This window comes from Zonotrichia leucophrys, chromosome 9 (genome assembly GCF_028769735.1).
Source record: "Zonotrichia leucophrys gambelii isolate GWCS_2022_RI chromosome 9, RI_Zleu_2.0, whole genome shotgun sequence".
In the NCBI taxonomy this organism is placed as follows: Eukaryota; Metazoa; Chordata; class Aves; order Passeriformes; family Passerellidae; genus Zonotrichia; species Zonotrichia leucophrys.
In genome coordinates, this window is record NC_088179.1 from 3,859,108 (window position 1) to 3,874,843 (window position 15,736).

At 45.1% G+C, this 15,736-nt stretch overlaps 2 protein-coding genes across 5 annotated transcripts in view; one reads left to right on the forward strand and one right to left on the reverse strand.

The window, feature by feature from the left end:
• The window catches only part of WDR33 (WD repeat domain 33), a 69,494-nt gene extending 59,095 nt beyond the window's left edge, over nt 1-10,399 (forward strand). Inside the window, exons 18-23 of the mRNA XM_064720824.1 lie at nt 1,624-1,726; nt 2,001-2,463; nt 5,947-6,113; nt 6,244-6,336; nt 7,088-7,273; nt 9,728-10,399. Of these exons, the coding sequence (XP_064576894.1) occupies nt 1,624-1,726; nt 2,001-2,463; nt 5,947-6,113; nt 6,244-6,336; nt 7,088-7,273; nt 9,728-9,957 (1,242 nt within the window). The 3' untranslated portion in view covers nt 9,958-10,399. The remainder of the gene's footprint in view (nt 1-1,623; nt 1,727-2,000; nt 2,464-5,946; nt 6,114-6,243; nt 6,337-7,087; nt 7,274-9,727) is intronic.
• SFT2D3 (SFT2 domain containing 3) lies at nt 894-14,423 on the reverse strand. 4 transcript variants are annotated; one of them, XM_064720826.1, is made up of 4 exons: nt 12,940-14,423; nt 10,378-10,604; nt 7,065-7,503; nt 894-6,313 (listed from the first exon to the last, which is right to left on the reverse strand). In XM_064720826.1, exon 1 carries the CDS (start codon nt 14,258-14,260, stop codon nt 13,601-13,603), a length of 660 nt encoding a protein of 219 aa, XP_064576896.1. In that variant the 5' UTR covers nt 14,261-14,423; the 3' UTR covers nt 894-6,313; nt 7,065-7,503; nt 10,378-10,604; nt 12,940-13,600. The 4 variants fall into 4 exon arrangements, with proteins under 4 accessions (XP_064576896.1, XP_064576897.1, XP_064576898.1 ...); XM_064720827.1 differs by having other exon boundaries at nt 894-7,503; nt 10,523-10,604; XM_064720828.1 differs by lacking the exon at nt 7,065-7,503.
• Nucleotides 14,424-15,736: the final 1,313 nt, after the last annotated feature.

Consider the following 15,736-nt stretch of genomic DNA (forward strand, 5'->3'; position numbering starts at 1 on the left):
CTCAGGAACAGCAGAGTCACTGTGATAGCTGGCTCTTACCTAGTCAGGATGGATTTGTTCTGGAATCCAGTCAACATTCCATCACTAGGAAAGTATTTTTGGGGATTTTAGGGGTTTTTTTTATGGGCATTAAGCAAGGTCTTTTATTTTCTTTATTTTCCCAACATTCTTACAAAATTACTCAATGCAAATAAGAAGTCTGTAGTACATATTTGTGTGCTTTCTTGTGTTTATCACCTACATTGCAGTTGAAGATATATTTTTAATTTAAAACAATATTTCAATACATGATGGGGTAAATGCACAAATAAACTTTCTGCTTCTGTGCAACCAGAAACAAAAAGGTAGTATTTCTCAAAAATAAATTTAGACCTTTAAAATTATTTAACTTTGATTCATGGAGAGGTTAAGCAGTGTAATTATGACCCATTTGTGTGCTGGAGTTCAGGTCTTTCAGTATTTCCAGTCTGGAAGGGTTTTAACAAGTCAGTGTGAAGGCCAATACTAAAGATGTCTAGGAGAAAAATGACATTTTTAGGGGTTTCTTATAAGGGTTTAGGGGGATTGGCTTTTTGGTCTTGTCAGCATAGGAAGGTTTTCTGTTGCAGTCCTGCAGGATTCAGCTCTGTCTGGTTCATATTTTTATTGTTGGATCTGCAGTGTAAGTTCTGTACATGTCCCTTTGCAGTTCCAGTCAAGCACAAACCCCAAGTGATGACTTTTTGTCAGCCTTGTGCTGTTGAAAGGCAGAACCACAACATCATCCAGACACAGTTTTCCTACCAATGTCACCACAGCAAGTCCTGTCAAAATCATTCATGACTCAGTGACAGCAGCTGAATTTAAACACCATAATTTTATCCTTTAAAATTCACCAAAAAATGAGTAAAATGTACCAAAACCCACTTATATACTTTATTTTTTTCTTTGGGATCACATAAAGCACACAAAACTGCCCACTCTACTGCCTCTGCTTTTTTTTAGTCCTAAAATGAAGAAAAATGAACTTTGCCATCATGTTAAAAATTAAACTCATGTATTTCCTTGTTAAAAACTTACTGAGGTTTAGAGAAGAGGTTCCCTTATGGCCCTGTTGTTGTCCCCTCATACCAACATTCTTGATACTTATTTTTGTATATGTAGTTTCTCTTTTTTGTTCATTTCCAAATGAAGTCTTTGGTCTCTGTAGCTTTTTACCTGCCTATAAATCAGTACCTGATATTTTTCAAACAAATTTACATATTTTCCTCAGGAAAATTCCTCTGTTCCTCCAGAGAAACAGAATATTTGTATCAAATACTCAATAAATTCAATACATTCTTATAGAATATTCATACTGAGGAAGAATATGAGCCTTTATCATCTTTGGCTGGGACAGATAAAATGTGAATAGCTGCAAAGCTGTTTCCTATGAATGCTGTGTTTCTCAGTGATGAAGCATTACTGATGTGAATGTCTGCAAACTGAAGCTGAAACCACTGGAATATGAGCTGTTTCTGTTGTACAACCTGTGTAGATGCAGACCTTATGGAAAGAAAATTGTTTTGCATTTTGCACTCCTACAGAAATTTTGAATTACTCACACATGGAATTCACGTGGTTTTTGTTCTTCCCTGCTCACAGGATGGACAGAACCCAGGTCCTCCTCCACTGATACCAGGCCTGGGGCAGCAAGGAGGACAAGGTCGTCTGGGCCCTCACAACCAAGGACCTGGTCTTAATAAAGGTAATTTAACATCTTGTCTGTTCTGCTGGGAGTCAGTCTCCTCAAAGAGGGGCTGTCCCAGTGCAGTGAGCCCAGGGAGAAATGGCTGCAGCACAGAGCAGGGCCTTGGCTGAGAGAAAAGCTTCCATAGATGTGGGCTGGGATAGACAGGAAACATTTTCCCAGAAAGATTGTTTCATGTGAAAGGTATCCCATATGCTTTCTAGAACTGTATGAACTGAATGGAGTTCGAAATGGTTACAGAAAGCTGCTGTGATTTTTCTCGTCCCTCAAGGCGACGCCCGCGGGCCACCCAACCATCACCTGGGCCCGCTGTCGGAGCGGCGGCACGAGCAGAACAGCGGCGGCCCCGAGCACGGCCCCGAGAGGGGCCTGTTCCGAGGGGGGCAGGACTGGGGCGACGGCAGGGACGCCAGGGGCATGCCCGACCGACGGGGGCCTCACCCCGACTTCCACGACGACTTCGAGCGGCCCGACGACTTCCGCGACGATTTCCACCCCGACAAGAGATTCGGCCATCGGCTCCGGGAGTTCGAGGGGAGGGGAGGCCCGCCCCTGCAGGATGAGAAATGGAGACGAGGCGGGCCCGGGCCTCCCTTCCCTCCTGATCACAGGGAGTTTGAAGGAGGAGGTTCCAACCGGGGCCCTCCCGGTGCTTGGGAAGGACGGAGACCTTCAGATGACAGATACCCGCGGGATCCCGAGGACGCGCGCTTCCGAGGAAGGCGAGACGAGAGGTAAGAGTAAATCCATTTCTCTTCCTTGGGTTAAAGGGTAAATGGAGGGAACTCTTTTATTCCTGGTTTCCTTTTCATTAAGGAGTCTATCTGTTTCAGATTTATAAACTGGAAACCAATAAGGAAATGAAAACTCTAATATACCTGAGTGTAGAGTCCATAAAAATCATTCAGTAATAGAAGAAAACTTGAAAAATGGTCATTGTACACAGCAGCTTCCGTGTCTTTAAACAGTAAGTAAAGAGAAGGGGGAAAGTTTGTAGAGAAGATCCAGTGACACAGGATGAAGACCTGAGACGGTTTTGATGAAAATTGAGAGGAGACTTAAAGGTTAAAATGACCCTTTTGAACACTAGAAGTGGATTTTGAGAGTCTGTCTCCAGTCACAAACTACAGCATGACTGTAGAGACTGTAGGATGAGATGCAATGCCCTTGTAAGGAGCAGGAGCAGTGATGTGACTGCCACATAGAAGGGCCAGACTTACAGCATCTGTTGGACTGTTGAGACTATTTTTTCATGCATTTGCTTGTAGAAATTTTATTTCTTTCTGACTTATTTCTTAATGCCAGGTGAAGAACTCAAAAATAATCTGATTTACAGCAATGTCCTGGCCATTGCTCACAATCTCCAAATAAATCACAAAGGGATAAATTTGCTTTTAGTTACCAATGTAAATGTGGAGGAATTAATGCTGTCACTGAAATTAATTATCAGCAAAATTGCTCCAGATTTATGTTAGTTTAATTAAATGAAATTTGGCCTCCAAGGTCTAAGCCTCTCACTGACCACCAACTCTCTATGTATAAGAACATGTGCTTGTTACAAATATGCTGTGGTCTCCACATAATGTGAATTTTGTGTGTTTTAGTTGCCTTTTTAATCATTTTCTTACATTCCTTTTACTTTGCATCTATACAGCTCTTCTTTTAGCTATTTTCTACCTAGCTCTGTAAGATGTAACTTCCTTTTGTGTGAAGAGTATGAAAAGAAATGAACAGTAACTTAAAGAAGGTAACAATTAAAGCCATTTTTAAAAAGTAAAGCCAGAGAAAATCCAGTTGGATGGTCCAGTGGTCCAATGGTCTGCATCACAGAACTCTAAAAGATACAGCAGACAAGACTTTTAGAAGTTCAGTAGAGATTTTTCAGGTCTTATATTAAAAATGCTTAGGGACTGGCAAATATTTTATTATGATCCTGATTTTTAAAAAGTTTAAGGAAGGGAAACAAGAACCTTGTTACCTGCAAATCTGACTTTTGAACTAAGAGTATTCTATTTATCAGAGTACAAGTGTTTGCCCAGAAAGTTTGAAGTGAAATGGCACAGGGCTCTAAGAGGCTCACTGTGCTTGTAAATTTGATGATTTTCTTGGAATGAAGGTGAACTAGGTGCCATTTACTGCAGATGCTGTGGTGGACTGAATCCCAACCACTCGTTTAGCTGACTTGGTTTGAAATTGAGATTGTAACTGCTTTGATCAAGCATGAGAGGCAAATGTGTGTATGTGTGTTTCTCTCTAATTTCCCATCCTTTTCATCCCTGTCCTGTTCTTACTCTTTATCAACATGATGCTTCTACTGCAGAGACCTGCCTCTTCCTGCCTGCTAATCTGCACAGTGTGTAGTTGTGTTCAGTAAGGTCCTAGGCCTCGGGGAAGAAGATGTGAGAGCAGTGTAACAGGAACTGAACCCGATGCAAGGCAGGGCTTTGTGTGTGACTGATATGGAAAGGCAAATAAGGATATCCATAACACAATGTTAGGAGCTGTGGCTGTGTCAGGCTTAGGTTTCGTAGATTTCAAAACTCAACTGTGTCCCTAAGTTGCCTGAAATAGGAAAGGCCCTGTTCCTGCAGCCCTGGGGCCTCGTGTTGAAAATCTTGGTAATTTCCAAGCTAAGTTGAATCACACCATATCAGTATTAAATTAGCAGGAGGCCCTCTAAGAAACCTCTAGAGGACTGTGCTCTTTCAAGGCTAAACAATATTGCTCTGTGATTATTTGAACCATTTGTACCTGAAACTGTTGAGTTTGTTTTCCCAAACCATCCAGGTTAATGTAAATGGTTCATGGTCCATACAAAGCACTCCTCCATCCACTGTTGTACCTGTACAGGCACAGCAGCCTCCTCTCTGTATTGTGTTTGTTTTCTGGGAGGTGGAGACAGACCTATTGTTTTTTATTAAAAACAATGTAAAAGTTGAAGAATATTGTATTGTGTTATGACTACTGTTAAAATATTTAAATTTGTAATTAAAAGGTTAATGTTGTTAAAATTCTAAATAAAAGTATCTAAAGTTTTGCTTGTAATAGGATGCACTGTGTCGTTAATGAGCTGGGGAAGGGGAGGCTGCACACAGCCAACGCCATGGGAATGCTGTGTGCTTCCAGTTGAGCCAGTGTGGAACTGGGAGCACTGGGGAGGTGGGAGGCACCTGTCACTGGGCAAGGAGAGCCCCACACCATGTGCTGTCACTGAGGGGGGCAGAGTAGCGTGGGGTGGCACGGTGGGGACACCAGTGTGCCTGCACCACCGAACACCTCAGCCAGGCTGTGGCAGACAGGGCTGTGACACCCTCACAGGGCAGGGCTGAGCTGTGCAAACCCTCCGGGTGTTTGGGCTGCTTGTGTCAGGAGCAGAACTGCCAGGTACTGCAGGCTTACCTGGCATGGCACTGACAGCTCAGCAAGAGCCATTCTCCTCTCTGAAGAGCTGTCCCAGGCCCCAGGGCAGTGCTGGAGGAGCTGCACTCAGTTAAGATGCTGTGCAGAACCCAATCAAATTCCTGAAAGATGCCCTTGGTACTTACTAGACAGCAGTTATCAATTTCAGGCCCATAATTACATTTTGCAACACAAAATTCGTTAGTGCAGTTGGATAAACTGCTCTTCAGGTTGCAGAATGCCACTGTGCACTGTTCAGCCATCACTGTGCCTGCACATCCAAGGGCAGTCTAGATGCATTTGCTAGAATTGTAAACTTGGAAGAATGGAATGAAAAGGAGAATTGTCTGGCAAAAGAATCATAGAATAGGAATGAGATCCTGTAATGTTTTGTTACAGCCACAACTCTCATTGCTTCTATGTTTTCAGTTTATGATGGAAATGGAAAGGAAAAAAGGGAAGGGGAATGTAAGAGCATCAGAGTTAAGGGGAACTCACACTTTGCCTTGCCTTACCTCACCTTGTATCTATCATCACTCATTGTTTTTCCCACCTTTTCATTAAATGAATGCACTGTGTTTAATAATATTTTTCTTGTATGAAAAACCAACATAACCAGTGGAAGAAAATATAAGAGGAAGATTACAAAGCTTACTATCAAAGTGCTCAAAGGCAGAAATGGGCACTTTCACCTACAAATCCTGTTCTAGTAACTGTATGTGCTGTAGCATGAAGTGACACAGTTTAGAAATGAGTTGATAATGAAACTGCCTCAATTATGCCTAAAAGCCACGTTTGTATCCTGTTCTTTGTTGTAGCTTCCGAAGAGGAGGACCCTCGAGGCACGAGGGCCGGGGGCCCAGGGGCAGAGATGGCTTCCCTGGCCCTGAAGATTTTGGGCCAGATGATGCTTTTGACTCTCCAGATGAAAACTCCAGAGGAAGGGACCATGGTGCTCGGGGCCGAGGGCGAGGTGCTCCGAGAGGTAAGGGCCATGTTCTTGCACACAGAAACACGAGGGTGAGGAAGGAAAGGCACTTCTTGGGCACCTGACGTTATTTTCATCAATACAATGTCTCTTCTCACTCCTGTCCCCTGCCTCTCTTACTGCTCAGGAGCTCGGAAGGGTTTGCTTCCTACTCCAGATGAATTCCCACGTTTTGAAGGAGGGAGGAAACCAGACTCCTGGGATGGAAACAGAGAACCAGGTAAAAAATTTGGTGAGGTTTGTAGACTTCTACAATATAATAACTTTAAAAAAATATTTTAAAAATCATGTGTTTTTCCTGTACCTCACATTTGTTACCAGTATTTTACCATGAAAAAAGGCAAATGCAGTTCTTTGGTCTTTTCAATTTAGGAAAAAAGAATGACACAGAATTTAACTGTCTTTAAATACAGCTGTCTTATTGAATAAAAGTGATTGTGCCCTCAAAGCCTTGATTTTCAGTTGTGTTCTTGTGCAGTCCAGAACTGCCCAGGCAACTGTCACCTCTGGATGACTGAATCATGTCATGGGTTTTTAAAAATATCTTTATTAATGCCAACAGTAATCTTTCCCTATGTTGGTATCTTTTCAGCTGCAATGTCTGACAGCTTATATTTGCAGTTGTGTTACTAAAGGCAGCCCCATATGGGGCAAGACAGAGCTGCAGAATGTCATGGAAAACAAATTACAAATGGCACATGAATAAATGAAGATGTGATTGTCTCTAAAATATATGGAAGTATTTTATACTGGAATAAACACTGTACATCTGCCACACTTTTCTTTCCCATCATCTTAAAAATCTGTTTTACCTTTAGCTTTTTTACAAAAAAATGGGACAGAGGAGAAGCTTTACATAATTTTAACTGTGTTGCAAACAGTGTGGGCAGTTTGTAAATTTATGTGACTGCTTTCAAAAATAAAGAACAATGATGCAATAAACATTACTTATCTTGTGTTTTCATGCACAGGTCCTCGTCCAGATCACCCTCCTCATGATGGGCACTCTCCAGCCAGCAGAGAACGTTCCTCCTCCCTCCAGGGCATGGACATGGCCTCACTGCCACCACGGAAACGGCCCTGGCACGATGGACCAGGAACCTCTGACCACAGGGACATGGATGCTCCAGGTGGCCCTCCAGAGGACAGGGGCAAAGGTAAAAAGCCCCTTTGATTGGAACCCTTATGTAACACTGGAATGTATTTTCAGTATTAAGTGTATCCAGAACTTCTCTGTTCAGAGGGGATAAAGCTGAGCTGGTAAATATCTGATGTTACCAGCTGGGAAGTTACAGACCAGGCTTACAGGAACATAAGAACAGAGGGATTTTCAAACATCAAATCCAAATCTTGTCTCCAGCACTGCAGAATCCTCTTCTTTATTACCCTGTTGAAAAGTAGTTGGTTTTTGGTTCCCTGTTACTCAGCTGGAAAACTCATTAAGAGCATTTTTCCCTCATTTTCAGAATAGTTGTTTATTACTATTAATGCTTGTGATGTTATTCTTTAACCCAAATATAAGAACATTGAGCCTGGAGTGATATGTCCCTGAAGTGCTCTCTAAACCTCTGAAGATCTGACTTACTAAAACATTATTTTTATATTTAATGGCTTTCTAGTTACCTTTTGTGTAAGAATCATCTAAACTTTTGATATACACAACATCCATGGACAGACTTCTAAAACTTAAATGAAGTAGACTATGCTTTAAAAAAAAAAGAGGGAAAATGTTTTTCCCTTAATCTATGCTTACCATTCACTAATTTAATGTGATGTCTTGTGTTGTAATTAAGTTGAATGTGGGTCCCTGTTATTACTGAATGCCACCTCTGATTGCACTGAGCTCCACCACTTTCAGCCTGAACCAGCTCTTCTCCAAGTCAGAGCTCTGATTTCTTTATTCTTTCTAGAAATTTTTCTCTTTCACTATCGTTGTTACTCTGTATGTGTTATTTTGAGTTTTAAATTATCCTTTTCTAAATTAAATGAGGTAGCTAGGAATTACACACACTATTTAAGATGTGGTGTAACCATGGATTTCTATAGTTCTCTTGTACTTGTTCCACTTTCTCCATTCTTTCCTAACAGTTCCTGGTGCTGTAGTTCCCTCTAAGTGGTGCCATGTTTCTGTAACCCACAGAACACATTCCTTTGGAGTCAGTGCTATTGGCATCACATTTGTTCTTGATCCTATTTCTTACAGATCTCAGGGCTTCTGTTCTCTTGTGTAAATACTTTAATGTCCTCACATTGACTACCCAGTGTCAGGTAGTGATCAGTGACAAACATCCTTCTCATTTGGCTGCTGAGCTGGCAGCCTGCAGCTGAATTTCTTGCTGTCAGACTGCACAGCTTTGTCTGTGATGCCACTGAACACTGAATCCCAGCCCACTTCCCTCACCACTGTCCCAAACTCATTCAGTTTTAACTGCCTGACACTCCTCCTCTGCATGGACTCTGTTCCCAGGTTGATAAAACTTCTCTGATAAAACTTCTCTACCATTATTTTTCCTTCCATATCACATGCTGCAGTTCTCAATTTAGCCAGCATCTATCAAATCTATATATAATATAAGGATTCCTTTTCCAGCTTCAGTAATGATTGTGATAACTCTATCAGATTCTTTTAAAGTCAAAACAATCCTTGTCCAGGCACAAGTGTGGTAATTAACTCATAATGTGCTAAAGAAAGTTCAGAATGATGGCAGAAAGCCTGATAAACAAACCATGAACAATTCTTCACATGTGGGCTGTGTCACCTTCAGTTGTACTGGGAAAATCCTTTGGAGATTAAAACTTCATGAATGTTTCTGTGAAACAATTTGGTGACTGTTTTACATGGAACCATCCACAGTCAACAAAAATCACTTTTGCTAAAGTGCAGCAAAGATACCTGAATTTAGCTGTAGTATGTGTCCTTAAACAAAGTTACAACTGATTTTGTTTTCTCAAAATATTGCTTCTTATTTTAGGCTCATGAATTGGGTTGGGGTTTTTTGTTGTTCATAGCAAACATATCAAAACCAAAAAGGTATGTGAGAATTAGAAAATTCTGTTCTGTGAGAATTAGAACATTCCATTCCTGGCAGTAAGAGCTTGAGTACTTTTTGTTTCAGGTTAGTAGTAAAATAAAGCATTTTTCTATTATTTTTAGCAAAAAATTGAAAAAAACCAGTAATGTTACTCATGATCTTCACCATTAGCCTCAACTGTCTCAATTTGTCAACAGTGCAATGTCTTTGTTTAGGATTAAAAAAAATAATTTTGCAGTAAAAACATGGAGAGAACCACAATGTTAGCACAAGAACTGGCAGTTTGGAGGAAAAGCTATCACTATTCTGACTTCATTTCAGTGCCTGCTGACAGTATCAAATACAAGCTCCTTTAATTCCCAAGGAATTGCTTGATTGTTGTCCATTTTCTGAACTGTAACGGAGACACTAAATCTGTGTAAGAAAATTGTACTGAGGGAGGAGGCATAAAATTGCAGGTCTCAGCTGCAGCTGGTTTATGAATGATGGCACCACAGCAGAAGCAGCTCAGTGCCTGGCATGTCTGAGAAGAGACTCAGCTCAAACTCCCACCAGTAACTGGCTGTGCTTCCTTTGCAGGACGAGGAAATTCGGGACCCTCACAGAGAGCGCCGAAATCTGGGAGGTCCAGTTCTCTAGATGGAGACCACCACGATGGATTCCACAGGGAGGAGGCCTTTGGTGGAGGCCCTGGGGCAGGCAATAACCCTTCTCGAGGAGGAAGGAGCAGCAGCAGCTGGGGAAGAGGAAATAACATGAACTCTGGCCAGTCCCGGAGAGGAGGATCTCGGGGCGGCCGAGGCCGATAGAAGAGGCTTTGACTGGGTCATGCCCAGTCCTTGTGGGACAATATTTAAATAGACTGCTACTCTGGACAATGCCACGAACCTGGATTCTTAACTGGGATAACTGAATGTGCATTAGTTCCTAACAAGGGTCTTTCTTTTCCTGAACCAGTCATTTGCCTCTAGCTGCAATATTGTAGCTACCTTTGTTTTGTTCTTTCCACTCCCATTGCCCTCACTTTCTTGTTTTTGTCAAGAGCTGGAATTTCTTTTAAGTGTTGTGGAACATGGAGCATCTCCACAGATTTCAGTTCACCTCCAGACAGAAACTTGTTTCTATATGTACAGTTTGTCAAAGAGTTACGTTGGTTTTGTATGAATACAGAATGTAATTTGCGCAAAAATTAACAAAAAAAAATCAACAGTGTGTGATTCTTTACTCACCTATTACTACAGAGGGTTGTATTTAGGCAAACTTGTGTTTCAGATGGAGCAACAGCACTACCTCCTGAAATCTCAGCCAGTTAAAATACTGAGAGATGATTCCTAGGGCTTTGGTTTATCATGTACAGAGAAGTTTCATTTTCACCTTTAGCCACAGCTGTCTGCAATGGTGCTGAGGTCAAAATTCCAAACTGCAGGCAATCACCACTGCTTGCTAGTCTGCCATCCTGAAACAAAAGAGTGGAAGAGTGTTTAGAACAAGTTGTCAGAGACATAGTGTGAGTTACATAACCTGGATCCTAAGACAGACATCACAGCAAAGATTGGCATTCTGCACTTCACCTAGCAAGCCACAGGTTTTTGTTCAGAACAGGATCTGTTTACAAAAACTGAGACAGAAAGTTTAGCAGCTTGATTGGTATGTTTTACAGCAGCTATGTGACACACTGTTTAAAGCTGTGGGTGCTCAGCAGAGTCTGGTGCATTAATTGCTGAAGTGCAATTCATCACTTCCAGAATAAGGGGTTTTTTTAAGTGTCTTTTTCTTTAGGATATTGTTACTTGGTTTTACTAAAGGAGGGAAATGAGGAGGAGGGGTTATTCCCATTTCCCACATTTCATAATAAAGCTGCTTACCAACCATGAGTTTGTTTTCCCCATAAATCATTCCTATTAATCATCTCCAGCCACCGTGTTATCAGAAGGCTCATTAACACCTAAGCCTCAGTGAAAATGTTACCACATAAATGCTTACTGTCCAGGTACCCCTCAGGAAGGTCCTGTATTGAAAGTAGAGCATATAATGAAAAACCACAACCAGGCTTCCCTCTCTCCTGCCTTGAATTTGAGGTTATAATCAGGATGAGGCAGTTCTAGAGGCTCCTGCAGCCCAGTAACACACAGAGCTGCTGCATCTTCCCATAGGCAGGGTTACCAAAGGCTGGCTCAAGTCCTGATGTCCCATCTTCCTCAAAGACATCAAAGCACAGATGCTTAACTTGTTTTCTTGGTTCAGTCAGACTCTTTTTACTTGGTTTTTAATTTGTGGTGTATCAAATCACATTTGAAAATTTTAACTGATCATTAGCCAATAAAATCCTTGTCATAGGAGTCAGGAGAAACAGAATGGTCTAAAAGGAACTAACTAGAAACAGCTGAGATGCATCTGATATGACAGTTTGTCCCTTGAGAAAAAATGCTGTTCAGCTCTATCTGAAGGACTTTGGGCACTTTGGGTGTTGGTCTGGGAGTTGGGATTTCTGAGTCCTGAAGTTTTCATGAGAAATACTAATGATTTAATCACTTTCAAAGAGGAAAGCTTACCCTCTTTTTCTTTATTTAGTAAGCCAAATATATGTTTAAAGGACTAAAAGAGATCTAATACTTAGATCCCATGAGTTAGAGGGTGATCTTTAGGCTTTAATTAAACCACAGTCCTCTACCAAAACAAGGTAAAGTGTATCTAACAAGAGAAAACTCAGCTTTATCTAGACAACTTATATTTCCTCTGATGATTGTCTAATTCCTTAAACAATTGAGGTACTTAACTGTTCAAGGGGCAGCTTTTTAAATGGAGTTTTAAAGTATTTCACAATCATATGCTCAAAAAGTCCTAAGAAAATTTGATATAGTTTCTACAGAATCTTGGAAGGTAACAGCATAGCAGAGACAGAAGCAGCTTCCCATTCTGTGATACCATGACCCACTATTACTGGGAAATGGGCACAGTTATTTAATGGGATTATACTTCTGTATTCCTCAGGTCATGTTATTTTACCAGTGCTGCACACAGACTCTTATGCTCTACCTGTTAGTTCAGAGGTTGTCTCAAATTTAATTTTACACTGCTGTTAGGAATTAAATTAATTTTACATACTGTAATTTAGAAATTGTAAAAACGAGAGCTAACTTAATGCTATTCTGATAGCTCTGATCTACATTCTTAATGGAAAAAATGACCATTAGTGAAATGTCTATACTGACAATTGGACAGAAATATTTTTATTAAAATGTACACTTAAGCACCCCCTTTAACAATTTCAGTTTAATTCAAAAAAATATTTGGTAAATATTAAAACTAAATAGTGATAGCAGGATTGCAGTGGCTTCATTTTCTCCACGAGGCACAAAAGCTCAGTGAGAACTCACTGGGGGCTCTGTACAGTGAGGTCCCATTGCCTTGCACGGGCCCAGTGCCCGGCCCAAAGAGGAGCCCCCAGCTCTGTCAGCCTGAATTCAGCACCTCTAAGGCAGCTCAGTTTCTGCACTGAAGCAGAGCTCCAGTTACTGGCACATCTATTTTTGAAGGTCAGGCTGGGACAAGTAAGCAACTGCTGCCCAAGTTCAGAGAGCAGTATCTATACACAAAAATGAAGTTGTAACAGCTGAAGCTCCCGTTTTAAAGCCCAATTTGGTCCCTTACTGCAGTACCTGCAAACGCCAATGCTCTTAACCAACATCAGCACTTTGCATCCTCTCATCATCATGCAGGAACACCCCCTCCCCTTACAATTATGGGCAGTGTTTGTCACCCACAGCCCCAGGAAAGTTTGTTTCACTTACTGGATGGTTATTTTAAAGCTGCTTTATAGAGAGAAATGCAGTGCAGTGGCCACAGTCTTCGTATTCACCACTGGTCTGAGGTGACAGCAAAACCAGTATGTGTTCATAGTGTAGGGGTCAGCACAAAATGAGGTAAAACCAGTTAATTTTTCAATGTTCTCCCCTAGCCTCAATCGCATTTTGCTAAATCATCTTCGTGTTTCAGCATCCGTCAGCCTTGCGCACCTCAGCCGCTGCCCAGTCCTCAATGCCGCCGCATGGGCTCCGACCGCGCTCCGCAGCCGCCACACGGTCGTCCTGGGCTGGGGAACGAGCGGGACGCTGCCAGCTCCCCACCCAGAGGTGGAGCGGTGCCAGGCCGTGCCTATGGAGCTGGCAGCGATGCCAAGCCGTGCCTATGGAGCTGGCAGCGCGGTAAGGCAGACACCGAGCCCGGGGGCGGCTCGGCAGGCTGACACCGCACACTGCAGCTCCGAGTCACCGGGGCCGCTCCGGGCTGCCGGCCCCGCTGCTGCTGCTCCTCGAGTGCTGGCGAGGAAAACGTGCCGGGACGCGGAGGAGGCGAAGAGAAGCGGCGTCCCCGGTCTGGGAGTCGGCTGGCGATCCGGGTCCGTGTGTGACTCCCGCGGGGCCGCGGCCGCTCCTCCCCGGCGCGCCGGGCTCACAGCGGCAGCGCCGCCTTGCCTCGGCCGCACACAGCGGCGCGGAGCAGCGCGGCCAGGCGGCGCAGGCCGGCGGCACCGCCGGGCAGCGCGGCCAGGAGCGCCGTGGCGGCGATGCCGAGCTGCGCGGCGGCGCCCAGCGCGGTGAGCGCGGTGCTGCGCAGCGCCAGCGCGGCGTACAGCGTCCCGAAGAGCGCGCCGAGGTAGAGCAGCGCCCCGCGGCCGGGCTCCCGCAGCAGCCGGGTGGGCCCGCGCAGCAGCGCGGCGGCGCCCAGCGCGCACAGCGAGCCCAGCGACCAGAGCAGCGCGAACTTGCGGGCGCGCAGCAGCAGCAGCGGCACGCACAGCCCGGCCAGCCCGAAGCACAGCGCGGCCAGAAGCACGCACAGCCCGCTGCCCGCCAGCCGCTGCCAGCGCGACAGCCCCGGCAGCCACGGGTCCTCCTCTCCCGTCCAAGGCCACACCGTGGCGCCCGGGGCACTGCCCGGCGGGAACGGGTTCAGCGCCCCCAGCCAGGCCCGCAGCCCGCCGCCGTCCCCCGCCTCCTCCTGCGAGCCGCCGGCCGCCGGCGCTGCGGGGACCGCGCTGGGGCCGGTGGCGGCAGCAGAGGCCTTGGACTGCGCGAGGTACTCGTGCAGCTGCCGGCCCAGGTCCGCCATGGCGGGGACGGCACCGGGCGCTACAACGCTCCCTCCGCCCACCCCGGCGCCGCCATTTTCCCGGGCAGGGGCCACATCCGGGGCACGGCAGAACACGCGGCCGCAGGCCGGGGAGAGCGGCGCGCATGCGCCAGGGACTGTGAGGCGCAGGGCGCGTGCGCGGGGGTCGTGAGGGCTCTGAGGGCTGGGGGAGCTGAGAGGGCGATGGGGGCGAGGCGATCTGTGAGGGCTGTGGAGACTGCGAGAGCTCTGCGCTGTGAGGGCTGCGTGGGCTGTCTCGGGCTCCCTGAGGGCTGTGTTGGCGCGAAGGGCTATAAGCCTGGGATTAGTCTGTCAGTGATTGACACCCAGCACTAAAAGTGATTGACAGGCGGGATCAGCCCAGGAGATGGATTGTCAGGCGGTACTAAGAGTAGTTGACATGTAGAGGCATCCACTCAGAGTGATTGATGGGCAAGGCCAGGGATGATGAGGGGCAGTTCAGCCTCTCAGGGTGAGCACAGGCAGGGCCATGGGAGTGCCCTCAGCTGCCCACAGACACTGGGGCACCGGAGCAGTGCCCTGTAGCCAGGCTTCTGTGGCTGAAATTGGGATTCCGCCTCCCAAAACTGAACACCCGAGCATTACTCCCAGACAAAAGCTGCCAGACTGACAGGTCTCACTGGCCTCGGCTTCCTGGGGATGGCCTCTCAGCTGCCCCACAGACACTGGGGCTTTCCTTCCTTCACAGCCAGGCACCCAGGGCTGAAGGTGGGATTCCACCTCTCTCGCCCCACACAAGAACTTATCTGTTGCTTGTTAACTGGCCGGATAACTCAAACAGGACATGCTGTCTTGTATTGAGTTATTTTGGTACCATGGGGTTAAGACTGGTCTGGCATCTGGAAGATAAAGCTGGATATCTGATTGACAGACACCTCACTTTATAAAAGCTGCACCAAACTTTGACAAAGCAGAAATTTTCTGTACTTTTCCTGGAAATGTGTAGAGTTTCTCCTATGACCAGGCCTGCCTGCTTTGCAGTTACTCCCCTGAAGGTTAAGTGAAAGGAATCTGTATACATTATCATCATTTCAGTGGTCAGTTACATTTGACTCCTAATCATTGTTTCTTTTGCTAGCTTTAATATAGGTACCTTGATATCCTGCACTGTTCTGTGTTATGCTGTAATCTACTAGTAGTACTTTTTAGTACCAAGAATTGCTCCCAGACAGAAGTTGCCAGGACATAGTGGTCCCACTGGCCTTGACTTCCCTGGGCTGCCTCTCATCTGTACCTGAAACACTGGGGCTGTGAGCTTTCCTGCTGTGGAAATTAGCTGTAATTCCCATCCAGGAGCCCATGTTGGACATTGGATTTGCACCTCCACAAGTGCAATGTGCTGGAGTGCTTCTGTGCAGAGACATTGCTCTGCACCACAGTAAACTGACATTTCAGACTGTGTGAGGCTACATAAGGCTGAGAATTCACCTGCAG

Bases quoted from the DNA above. Each gene is read 5' to 3' on its own strand.
- SFT2D3 (XM_064720827.1), bottom strand. From the start codon at position 14,260: ATGGCGGACCTGGGCCGGCAGCTGCACGAGTACCTCGCGCAGTCCAAG.